The sequence below is a fragment of the Cynocephalus volans genome, chromosome 3, assembly GCF_027409185.1.
Source record: "Cynocephalus volans isolate mCynVol1 chromosome 3, mCynVol1.pri, whole genome shotgun sequence".
Classification (NCBI taxonomy): domain Eukaryota; kingdom Metazoa; phylum Chordata; class Mammalia; order Dermoptera; family Cynocephalidae; genus Cynocephalus; species Cynocephalus volans.
Genome location: NC_084462.1, coordinates 93,111,882 through 93,124,800, shown reverse-complemented (window position 1 = coordinate 93,124,800; position 12,919 = coordinate 93,111,882). Strand labels below are relative to the sequence as shown.

The 12,919-nt window shown below is 32.2% G+C and overlaps 1 protein-coding gene across 3 annotated transcripts in view; it reads left to right on the top strand.

The window, feature by feature from the left end:
* Positions 1 to 11,150, top strand: part of CTDSPL2 (CTD small phosphatase like 2) — a 65,354-nt gene extending 54,204 nt beyond the window's left edge. For 2 of the 3 annotated variants that reach the window (XM_063089801.1, XM_063089800.1), the window contains exons 9-13: positions 4,300 to 4,362; positions 4,471 to 4,550; positions 7,606 to 7,732; positions 8,900 to 8,995; positions 9,635 to 11,150. In XM_063089801.1, coding sequence (XP_062945871.1) covers positions 4,300 to 4,362; positions 4,471 to 4,550; positions 7,606 to 7,732; positions 8,900 to 8,995; positions 9,635 to 9,700 — 432 coding nt within the window. In that variant the 3' untranslated portion in view covers positions 9,701 to 11,150. Of the gene's footprint in view, positions 1 to 4,299; positions 4,363 to 4,470; positions 4,551 to 7,081; positions 7,157 to 7,605; positions 7,733 to 8,899; positions 8,996 to 9,634 lie in introns of those variants that run through there. The other variant, XM_063089802.1, reaches the window with a different exon arrangement.
* Positions 11,151 to 12,919: the final 1,769 nt, after the last annotated feature.

Sequence of the window (12,919 nt, the reverse complement as noted above, 5' to 3'; positions counted from 1 at the left end):
TTAGTGGATGAATCCCACTGAATTTATGCAGTCCCACTGCATTTTTTTAACCAGTTGCAACAATATAGCAATAAGTTCAAAAGATAGAATGGAAAAGTATCAAAGGTGTTTCTTTTTTAATGTGAAGGCCATATTGTCTGGGCTTAAAAATCATTTAGAAATATTTTTCTTAAAAAGAGTCACACGTTAAGATTTTTTTTCTTAGCCATTTGCCCACAAGTTGAAACTGTTTATTTTTTGGTAGGTTTTTATTTTATTTTGTGTTTTTTTTTCCCCCTGGTCATACTGTTAAAATTATCTATATTATTAGATTAAGGTTTGATAAGCTAATTGTCAGAAATTACTCAATGCAGGGCCGAGCCCGTGGTGCACTCGGGAGGGTGCGGCGCTGGGAGCGCAGCGACGCTCCTGCCGCGGGTTCGGGTCCTATATAGGAATGGCTGGTGCACTCACTGGCTGAGTGCCGGTCACGAAAAAGACAAAAAAAAAAAAAAAAAAGAAAGAAATTACTCAATGCATAACTTGAATTGCATAATTAGACATGAATTTGTATTTAGCTTGCCACACAACATAATCAGTTTATAAGTGGATTGCTATTTTAATGACTGCTTTTTTATTAAATCTAGTTCTGTTAACCATTAATAACCTATTAGTACTATCTATATGCAAATATAAGAAGTTCTTATTATTTTAATACCAAAGAAAGTATAGGCTGGCAGGTATTTTTCATATCAAGCAGTGTTAATGTACTGTTAAACGTAATGTTATTTTTTATTATGTATTCATTGCTTTTCTGTATAAAATTAAATTTTGGTAAAATTAGTCCATAACAGATTATATAAGATCAGCTCCATTTTTACTGTTTTGCAGATATTATTCTAATAGGTTTTTATTTTAAATGTTCTGCATTAAGAACCTATTTAAAAATCCTTATCTTTGAGTAGTAGTTAATCTTGTCTGATATTTTTATATAATTGTTTTTTATTATAGCATTAGGCATTTTTAAACTTCTGCCTTAGTTTTCAAAATATATTTGGTTTAATGGGAGATGATTAGAACAATTAGAACTATTTGTAGCATAGACAGTAATTAGTGTAGATTTGGAAGAACATGTATATACTAGACTGACATAAAGCTTTTGACTTTTGAGAGACCACACAGTTTTGAAGAGTTGCAAGCTTGAAAAAGGATGGTTAAAATAGTAAAGAAAGATATGGATTAAGGAAATGTAGAAAATGGGAAGTAGGGAGGTCAGGACAGGAATCTTTGTATGACAGTTAAAGCTAGGAGAAGAAAAATGGAGCTAATGGCAGCTTTGGAATAGATTTTGAAGCATTTGGATGCATGCCTATGTATGCATTTATGTTTGTGTATCTCTGTGACCTAACGCAATAAGTAATGGTAGTATCAAGAATTAAACTCATCACATTGTTATACATAACTTACAAATGTTCTTTATTTGTTCCCAGGGACAACACTTAGTACTTCTTGACTTGTATATATTTCTGCTCACATATACCTTTAATATGTCCAAATGACTTAAACCCTAATGGCCTTTGAGATCTCTACTTCTGTGTCTGAGATTTTGCCTTTGGATCACATGGCAGAACCCCATGTGGCCCTAACCCCAGACCTACTCACTGTCACTTTATACCTTCTTACATTCTTATTTTCACTAACCACATCAGTCTCTGCCTATGTCTTTTAATCCTGATACACCTTCCTATTCAATGGTGAATCTGTTTTGAGGATAGGAATTTTTACAGTCAAAAAGTATTCATTCTATTCTCATGTTAAGGAAACACTCTAGCAGTTTGTTCCTCCATCTTCAGTGCCACCTTTCACTCCCAGTAAACTAACACATTTTGAAAGCAGTGTCAAATTTTATGATGTATGTTATAGTTAAATATAAAGTAGTAGAATGTATAATGAAGTTACAGTTTTGACCTAATCTGGAAGTCACTGTGTAAGAAATTGGAAAATGTTGTCTTTGAACAGTGTTCCACTTACATTATGTTTGGAAAATATGGTTTAAATAGAAGTATTCTCTTGCAATGGAAGTGTGTTTTGTACAGAGGAAATAAATCCTAAATTACAGAGGCCCTGCTTATCTTAGTTTACTGTATATGGAGCCAGCCATAACAGGGATCTTGAAATAAATGAAAACATCTATACATATGCAAAAATTAAATATTTTTGGTTATTAATTGCATGTAGGTGATGATCCTTAGCAGGAAACAAAAGGCTCTGATGGTTCTAGTTTATCATCCACATTGAAATAGGTAATTCAAAAAAAGTATTGGCAGAATAGGTGGGTTTTTCTTAACCATCAGAAATCTATTTTTTAAAGACCCATAGTTAATAAAAATGATTTTGCAAGATAGGTGGGTTTTTCTTAACCATCACGAATCTGTTTTTAAAAGACCCATAGTTGGGCTGGCCCGTGGCTCACTCGGGAGAGTGTGGTGCTGATAACACCAAGCCCACGGGTTTGGATGCCATACAGGGATGGCCGGTTAGCTCAGTGGGTGAACGTGGTGCTGACAACACCAAGTCAAGGGTTAAGATCCCCTTACCGATCATCTTTTAAAAAAAAGACCCATAGTTAATTAAAACAATTTTGCAAGTAAACTGGTAATATATCTAAAATCTGTCATTATTTGGCTCACCAAACAAATAAGGTATGTGTGATTTTCAAATGTTTCAGGATGAAAATGTTAAAATTGATTAGAAGAGCAACTAATTTAAAGAAATTAAATTTTTAGACCTTATCCTAAGTGATGGTGATTGGATATTGAGGATTTGGGTTATTTTTATTTCCTAGGAGGTGGAATATGTGGCTTACTTTGTTTTTGATTAGTCAAGAAATTAAGATAAAATGCCTGACTAATGGGATGAAAAACAAGTAAACTTCTATCCAGCCCAGAGACTGGAACAGAATGATATTATTAGCATAGTAATAATCATTCAAAATTTGTCTTTTACAAAGGGTCAGTTCTTAAGGAAATTTAATAGTCATACTTGTGTAGTATGTAGGATTGCTTCTCTTTCTCTATTTGTCTACATTGCCTACCTAGGCAGTTCTATTTCATTTACTCAACAGATTTTATCAGGGACCTACTATATATTTGGCATTGTCTCATGCCTTTTGGACTTTCGAAGTTACAAAGATTGGTGAAACAGAGTCCCTTTCTCAAAGAATTTTGAATGCTTTCTCCCTTTTTAGCCCTAAAATATTCTCAGACCTGTATTATTATCATAGGGGCATTTTTGTGTGGATGTGCCAGAATTAAACTTCAGTAAGCCTAGATTTGAATTTATTGTCACCACAGGCTGTTTTTTTTTTTTTTTTTTTTTTTTGACTTGAATCCTGTGAATCTGGTTCAATACATATTTGTTATTAATGGTACCTGAAGTTAATAGTCACCCTTGAGTAGAGCACAAAATTATTCTTTTTATAAAATTTTATCACAGAATGAATACAATTTAGAGGAGTCAAAATCTTTTGTAAATAGTTTTAATGGTTAATCATGGCTTATATTTTGTGCCTTTTGAATATAAGTATATTATGAGAACTACATTAAATGAAGGCAAGAAGACACAGAAATAAGAAAATAATGTATAAGGCAACTCTTTGGGTTCTGTAGTCTTTCCTGATATCGACCGGTTGGTTTTGAGAAATGGTGTTGTTATATTTTTAATCTCAAGTGGCCCAGTAATTCTAATTTAGATGCCACATCTGAATCATTAAATGTAAAACAGCAACTGTGGCTATTTAAACCCACCAATCCAGACAATCCTTCTCAAACATTACCTAAATAGAAATTTAAAATACAGGTATTTTTAGCAGGTGTTTGTTGAGAAGAAATTCTGAGTAATTATTGAGGAAGGTCATTGAGACAGGTCAGCTAGAGGAGGACACAGAGCCTGCCTAATGATTGGATGGATGCTACCTGGCTGGAAAATGGAGCTGATTGGTGGATCAAAATCTCAGAGGGAAACCTTGTATTTTTAATTTAAATGTTTATTAAAATTATATTTCAACAAAGAAATGTTATGTTGTATGCTGCTGTTTAACTGTTAAAAAGTGAAATGATCACCAGTGATGATGATTACCCTCCCAAAAGATTGTTTTAAGTGATTTCTTATACATGAAATATATTTGGTTTGAGTGGTAGTAACATTTCCATTACTTTAAAATATGAACTTTTAAATTATAATATATTCAAAGTTAGAATACAACTTATGTGGTTTTCACTTGATGTTTATTTGCTGAAACCTATCTTTGTATTTTGTCAGGTTTATGTGAGATTAAGACCGTTCTTCAGGGAGTTCCTGGAACGAATGTCTCAGATGTATGAGGTAAACATGCTTAATTAAGCTAATTGCATTTGTATTTTTATCTTATTCAAAATAGTACCCATATTTAGATCATGTATAATGATTACTTCTTTTCCCCTGAATTTGTAGATCATTCTTTTTACTGCTTCTAAGAAGGTGTATGCAGACAAGTTACTGAACATACTAGACCCTAAAAAGCAACTGGTCAGGTAAATTTAATTAAGAAATAGTGGAAATGTCTGTCACACTGATCTATGAAATTATTATGATTCTATTTAATTATAATGGCCATTTTCATTTGGCTGCATATAGAGATTTATTGTGTTGAATGGTGAAAATAAATGAATTTTTTAAGCCCCAGAACTTTTAAAAAGAGTTTCTAATGATACAACTCCAGACAGACGTTCTTTAAAGGATACAAAAAATCAAATGTATTTATTCACTGTGACATCTATATCCTCATTTCTTTGGGGATTGGGGGAGGTGGGTTGTGTGTGTGTGCACATACGCATGCATGATGTTTCACTTCCTTATATCTTTGAGATAATGCATGTTATATTACCTTTGTAATGGCATAGAGAAATAAAAGTTAATTTTCACAGAAAGGATCAAATTAAACTCTTGCTTTTTTCAAGAGCAAATTTATCTTCCATGAAAGAGAATGTTACATAAATCTAATTGAAAATTACAGTTGGTTAAGTCACTCAGGGTATACTGATCTGGACTCAGTTTCTTGTGTGTGCTGTGAGCCAGCAGATGCAGTGTGTTCCTGGTTAGGCTGGAGTGCTTGGGTTCTTTTAAACATTTTGAAAATTAATTCCATTATTTCTGTCAACTGAAGTGAGATATTAAGACTATAGCAATCTTGCTGCATCCTCTAAGATATAGGAGTTAATCTTTGAGTTTTTGACCAAGAGCTGACACAGAAGGCTCATAAAAGCTTTAATAGCTGAGTGTTAACTTTCTTGGATACGTTCTGTCATACTGTGTTAGTGGAAAATCCTAAACTTAATTTTCTACTGTTAATAGTAACTTTATTATTGAGTGGTTGCAACTATGCAGAAAGGCTTTTTCTAATGTCCACATTTTAGACATTTTGTCCTTATTAATATAGAACTATGATGTCTTTTTTTCTTTTTGTTTTTTTAAAGTAAGCTACAGACACGCAAATGAGAAATGGGATTTTCTAGTCACTAAAGTGTATTGTAATTTATGCTAATTTTACCAAACTTTAATAAAGTATACAATAAATACAAAAAGTATTTAATAAAGTATACAAATGATTTTGCTTTGATGACTTCATTCATTCTAAAGATTTCTGATCATCACCTCCAGTGTTCCAGGGAATAGTGGTGAGCAACACAAGCCCTTCCCTCTTGGAACTTTCATTTTATTGGGGAAGATGTCATAGTCATGCAATTTCAATGTCTTATAAATAAATACCCCTCTTTCAAACTATATTTATAAAATCTACACATTTGGGGGTTTAAGTTTGTTTTATCTAGTCACATTTTGATAAACTTGAACAGTAGATTAAATTTGTTAAAGTTCTATAGGGAATTATCTGTGTTGGTGACAAGGTAGACTCTCAGAAATTGCTGTAATAACTGAATCCCATGAGTTCAAATATAAATTTGTCGACATGGAGGATCTGCTTTTAGATGACTGGCACAAGTAGCTTTTTAGCTTTGTTCTAAAACTGCAAATACATGCTCTTGGCCCTCAGATCCCTGAATAACTGGAGGGTTTTTACTGTAGTTCAGTTAAAATAACTGTGGTATCCACATACAAATTTGCTTGTTTCCTGTCTCAGTGAATTTGCTCCTATTGGCCAAGAGGCATCAGGAGTGACTTGCATTTACATGCTATACCTGCCTCTCTAATTTCTTCATATCTAAATGTTTATAGAAATAAAATATGGAATTTTATATTAGGCCCAACCAAGACTTAAATTATTTTATTTAGTTTTATTTTTCAAAGTAGGACTGTTTTTAAACCATCCAGAGGCAAATGATCATTTGACTCATTAGTAAAAGGGGAGAAAGAACTGTTTATACATTTTGTCTGTAAAATTCTTTCTCTTTGCTGTCACTACTGGCACTGATATTTTTAAGGTTGAGCTTTTGTTTGTGTGTGTATATATATTTGTTTATTTGTTTACTATTTATTTGTTTACTTTATTATTTTTTTGTAGAGCTATGATAGATATTGTGGGTAAAATACCCCTTTCTTTATGAGTAGGCTCTGACTCCTGAAAAACTGTTTAGTGAGATTAAGACACAAGGAAGACAAACTACCAATTATTAATGTATAAAGAATGGAGTATTTCAAGGTGAAAAAAGATCAATATATCTGTGTCAATTACTAGTAATATTCAGAGACTAATATTTTGAGTTTAAGTGGGGATTACGTAATTATTATAGTATGTAAATATTATTGTAAAACCTTTAATAGCTTTTTAAAATGATATAGCATTTCTCTAGTTAGTATCTAAAATTTATGATACATCAGTTTACATTTATAACACTTAAATCTGAATTCACTATTACATTTAATCCCTGTTTTTTCAAATGATCATATACACACAATAAAAGAATTAGGGGTATTTAGGAAAAATCGAAATGATGGAATGTTTTGGCCTCAGCACCTTTTCTCAAAAAGTATAAGGAAAACTAAAACATTTTTTAAAAAACCAACACAAAAACATTCCTTCTTATATTTTCTATTCTGGCATGTACAGGGATAGGGAGGCTGTGTGGTCTTCTGGTTAGAGCAAAGGACTGGGAGCCAGGAGGATCCTGGGTTCCAATGCGGGGCTAACCACTGACTTACTGTGTGACCTTGGGCAAGTCACTTGACCTCCTTGTGCCTCAGTCAACCATCTGGAAAATTGGTTAAAAAGCAGGACCTCGCTGACAACTAGATGCTGCATCTGAGCTGAGCTTTCCTGGGTAAATAAATTAAAAAAACAATTTAGAGTTTTTAACCCCCCTTTATAATTTAATATAGCATTTTGGGATAAACTGAAATTCTTTAAGGCATGGTGATATTTGGTTGTAAGGTTTAATAATTGCTAAGAATTTTTATAGTAAAACTATAGCTCAAACTTAGGCCCATATTTGTATTTGAGTTTCCTTTGTGAGAAAAAATATTAAGGCTTAACCTGTAAAGCCTATGGTATATGTATGTGTATATGTTTCAGTACATGTTGTCCTTTTTATAGAGATCTTTTAAAAATTAATTTGTTTTTATTTTTATGTTTAGGCACCGGCTTTTCCGTGAACATTGTGTTTGTGTACAAGGAAACTATATAAAAGACTTAAATATCCTTGGAAGAGATCTTTCAAAAACTATAATAATTGACAACTCACCACAAGCCTTTGCATATCAGGTAGGAAAAAAGTTGCTAAACAAACTCAGATTGTAAAAAATATAATGAAGACAAATGCTGTCAAACAATATGATAGGAGAAGAAAAGAAATTTTACTGGTGGAACTTCCCTGCCTGGTGTGTCGTCTTTTAGAATAACAAATGCCTAATTGACATATTTTTTGTGGAAAATTTTCTTAAATGAAGTGCAACATCAGTGAAGAAAAATAATGCACTATAAGAGATACATCATTTAATAGTATTCTTATGTTATTAAATCAGTCATTTAATTGTAAACATGTTTGAGAATTACAGTTAGCTTAACCATGTTCTGGTCTGTTTATTTAGCATTCTGAATATTGTCTTAGACTACTTTGTCAATATATTTGTTCCCTTTGTTAATATTTCTTTGAAATAGAACTACAACTAAAGATGAATATACATTCTTGTGTATTTGACATTATGAATAAGTTTATGTGAAATGATTTGTGAGATTTGCTTTATAATAAGTCAGTGCAGAATAGGGACGGTGGAAAGTGGATTGGGGTGTAGGTGAAATAAGATTGGCCCTTAACCTTCTGTTTTAAAATGTCCATGATGAAAAGATTTCAGGTTATTTTGTTTCTGGTTTCAGGTTATTATGCTAGTTGCTGGAAATAGAACAATGAATGGGACATGGTTCTTGTGATTTAAAAAAAAAAAAGAAAATATATATATATATATATATATGCTTTCTGATAGTGTTCTCTGTTTAGATTGGCAATATCCCTTCATTATGATGCCTAACACTGCACTATTAGTAGCTATTTCTTGAATGAATAAAGGAATGTTTTTAGTTATGCTAATGGTCCTTGAAGGCTGGCCAATTAGCTGAGTTGTTTAGAGTATGATGCTGACTAATACCAAGGTCTGAGGTTGGATGCCAATACCAGCCAACAAAAAAAATAAAATAAAATAATGGTCCTTGCAAAACTTGTTTTAATGGAAGTTTCTTGTTTAATTTTATATACACTGGGAAGAAATGACACTGAACAACCAATTAGACTTCAGTTTATTTCTTAACATCTGTCTCTTGCACAATTGAGTTGTCAAAGCTCTGGTGGCATTCCTTTTCAAACGAACTTTTAGATCAGTGATTACTTAAATCTGCTGTTTCTCTTTTAAGCTTTTTCATTATTTATCATTTTAGCTTTCTAATGGAATCCCTATAGAAAGTTGGTTTATGGACAAAAATGACAATGAACTCCTAAAGTTGATTCCATTTCTGGAGAAGCTTGTAGAACTGGTCAGTATATCTTATAATTTATCTTTTTCTATTGTGTGTTTGTTAGCTCAACTATATTAAATATTTCTTCACTTTATGTATATTGACTTTTAAACTCAACTGTGATAGGAGATTATGGCAAAGGCTGAAAATGATTATGAGTGTTTCTGAGCCTTATAAATTATATTAAAATTTATGCTTATTAGTATTTAAAAATTTTTAGACTGAACGTACTACTTCAGTGGGTTTCCTCTTGCAAGTCACTTTGTGTTAGAAATTAAATTGATTTTGTTTTGCTTTCATAATTCATATCTAGAATTAATGCTTATGCCACTCAAACTTTAATCTGGGAATTATTTTCCTATATCAGTGGTTCAGCCAATTTAAGGCTAATGTAGAAAGCAGAATTCAGTGGCTTAACCCTTTTGCCTGTCTTTTGGTTTGGCTGCTATTGCCTGATTGTTCTTATGAAACTAAAACTTTAATGAAAGTTTTTGTTTTTAATCTAAATGTAATTCTAAATTAACCGCGTCTGTGTAGTATCTCTTGCAAACAAAATAATATAAGTTGTGAAGTAGTGATATAATTTTCTTCAGAGTCAGAATGTTTGTAATGTTATGAGGATCATATCTTTGAAATAATTATCTTTTTTCCACACAGAATGAAGATGTCCGACCTCACATCAGAGACAGATTTCGCTTGCATGATTTGCTGCCCCCAGATTAAGTACAAAAACTTGTCAAATCACTGAAGGGGGAAAGAATGCAGGACCCTTTTGGACTAAGACAAAAACATTGCCATTACTGTTGAAATTTTGCATTTTTGTACCCCGTCTTGCTTTTCTTATCTTTGGTGCCCAATAATAATCAAGGGTTACAGAAAGAGACTTTATCTATCTCAGATTGAATACATACAGTAGGTAGGCTAAAACAGAAGAGTCTTTAGAACTAGTGCAACTCCAGTGAAATTTTTTTATGTACAGACATCTGCAGTTTATAAAGAATTCTGTTTCTGCCACCAGCAGTTTGACCTGTAGTCACACAGGATTTTATGATAATAACAGAGATGAAAATGGACTTTTATTTTCTCTCTGTTTGGTGCTCTAAGTGGGTTTGTAGCCACTTTTCTGTTACTTTACTATTCTCATTTCAACAGGAATGGCCAGTAAAAGTTGTTTTATTTTTCCTGTTAAGGTTTATAACCTTTTTACATTTTTGACCTGTATTAGATTAGAATTTCATTATGCATTCCTTTTAGTTGAGGCGCTTCATAGTTTCCTGGAAATAGTCAATTTTTAGGTTTTTTATTATACATTTGAATGGCCGTTTTCCTGCTTTGTCTGCCTGCATATTGTATATTTGTTTAAAAATATTCTCTACTTTTAGTCCATGTAAGTTTCATTTAAAAAGACATGCATTTATATTTTGTTTCTGTAATATTCTACTGTAGGTAAAATCTTTTCAAAAATCAAGAGACTGGGTAGATAAGATATATGAATGACTAATATTCAAAAGATTTAAACCATTGTGATGGCTTGTATTCCTAAATGGTAATATCTTGCAATGGCACACAGATTTATGGATAAAGGTATACCTCAGACTTCACTGTGCTCACCAATCTTTGAGGAGAATGAGTTTGGTCACCTGTTGGGCTTGATTTAGTTACTGCTGCCTTTGGTTTTCTCCAGGAGTGAAGTATTCAGCACAGTGATTCAGTATTTTTAGTTACTTTGCATGGGCTGGTAGTACCTCTGTTATGCTCTTGGTTACAATCAATTTTAAAACTCTGTGTAACAGTCTTGGTACCTAACAGTAGCTATGCATAATCCTGTGGCACAGTACACTCCCAGGCCACCAATGCAGTTAATATGCTCTCATAGTGGTTTTCTATGCTATATGAAAATAGTCTTCAAGCCTTGGTTCTCTAATGCAGCTACCACAAGAGGTCAATATTTTTATAGTGGTGTGTAATCTCCTTTTCGGGAGGCTTTTTATGGAAGGTAGAATTTGTAAAAGTTAGTATGCTTTGCCTCTCGACTGCATTAACATGCCACAGGCTCAGACTGTTTTTGTGTAAAGGATGTCAAAGAACGGCACTTTTTCTAAAGAGAAGTTTGATATTTTGTATGCTTGTTAAGAAAGTACAGTATTGGAAATTAAAGGTGGACAACTGATAATTGAGGAGTATGTCAATTAATTTTTTATGTATATTACCTGTTTACTTGTACAACTTATTGTACAAATTACATGCAGCTTCATTTTCAAATGAATCCTTAAAATAAGGAAATCTTTTTAGGAAAACATTTAATTTTTGTATTTTTGATTTTAAAGGCATGAGTTATGTCAATTTTCAGTGTATTAATGAAGATTTTAACTTTTCATCAGGTTGAGTGTTTTCTTACTATATTATCTGTTGTGTACGTAGTTAGCATATTGTGTCACTGAACTGTTAAAAAATCTAGCATGTAGAGCAAGCCTGTTTTGTGGAAAATCCTTATTCATTAAAAAAAAAATCATGGCAGATTTTCTGCAAAAAAAAAAAAAGCAAAAGTATTTGCAATTCAGAATACTGATTTTTCTTTTTAATTTAAAGAAAGGTATTTTGCTTGCAGGAAAAACTACAGATTCATTTTAATGAGAATCTTTGAAATGTATTTATCTTTAGGGAATCTGGGCATCTTTATGCTGTTTGTCTTCTGTCTTTCTTGAAATAAAATGTACATATGTTACCTTTACATATGCTCTTGCTCAAAATTGTGAACCTAGTTACATTTCTCCCTTCTCTCTTCCTTTTTATGCTCAAACAGCAAAACCCAAAACCTATAGAAGATCTGAACTTTCAGCATGCATAATTGCTGAAAGTTTTCCTGATTAAGTAAATACAAAGGGCTTTCCTATAGCTTAAAGGGAAATGTAAGCACCTATACCATTATGCCTGTGGGCACTTTAATAATAAACACCAACTTCTAATCATCTTGTATTAATGGTAAAGTTGTTTTCAGTCCCATGCTAGGAAAGTTCCTTTAAGTAAATTGATAGTCTAATCTAGCATAACCGTAAGAAAAGGAGAAAAAAGGGGAGGGGAAATTTTTTATGGCCTGGATAAGTTTCTTGAGACTAATTTATTTTTTTCTCTATTACTTTATTTGGGTCATTTTAAATTTAATATCAAATTTAAAATAATTTATAAAGAGACAATTTCACCAGCCTCTTTCCACCTAATACGATGTTTTATCTTCCCATTATTTCTTTTTTTCTTTATCCGTTGGTAGATGTTAAATGCTTCCATTTAAATAATTGGAAGTGTATATTTTTTGCATTGAGATATGCCCAGTCCCTTCAGCTCACACAGGAAACGTGAACTCAAAAAACTGACTCTGCTAAGTGCAGGAGACATGGATACCTGATGAGACACACAAAAATGACCTGTGTACATATTAAAACTCTATAGTACATTATTAAAATTGTGCTATTTCCAGTGGTAAATTTCTGGCTTTTATGACATTCTATTAAATATTTGTATCATTGTTAGGATGTTTTAATCAGTTCTGTTTTTTAATTCCATGTAATATATGTAGCCCTAATCAGATTTATATCACCATATTTCTCCCTGGGCCCTAAAAGAGAATTGTATCCATAAATTGTTTTATATTAGCTAGTATGTATATTTATTTACCCGATGGCTTTATCTGTTTCCCAGTATTTGTTTGGGATTTGTTGACAGCATTGTGTAACTTCTATAAATGGCTATTTTCTTGTTATTATCAGTGAAATGGATGTGTACATTGTTTTTTAATATAAATTCTCTGGGTTTTTGTTTTTGTTTTATTTTTTTAGGGTTAATATAGAATGGTTTTTTTAAAAAGTTACCTTTGGCCAATGACTTTTTCAGCTAGATATTACTTTCATTCAACCTTCTAAAGAAGCTTGTTTCTCATTGTTTTGT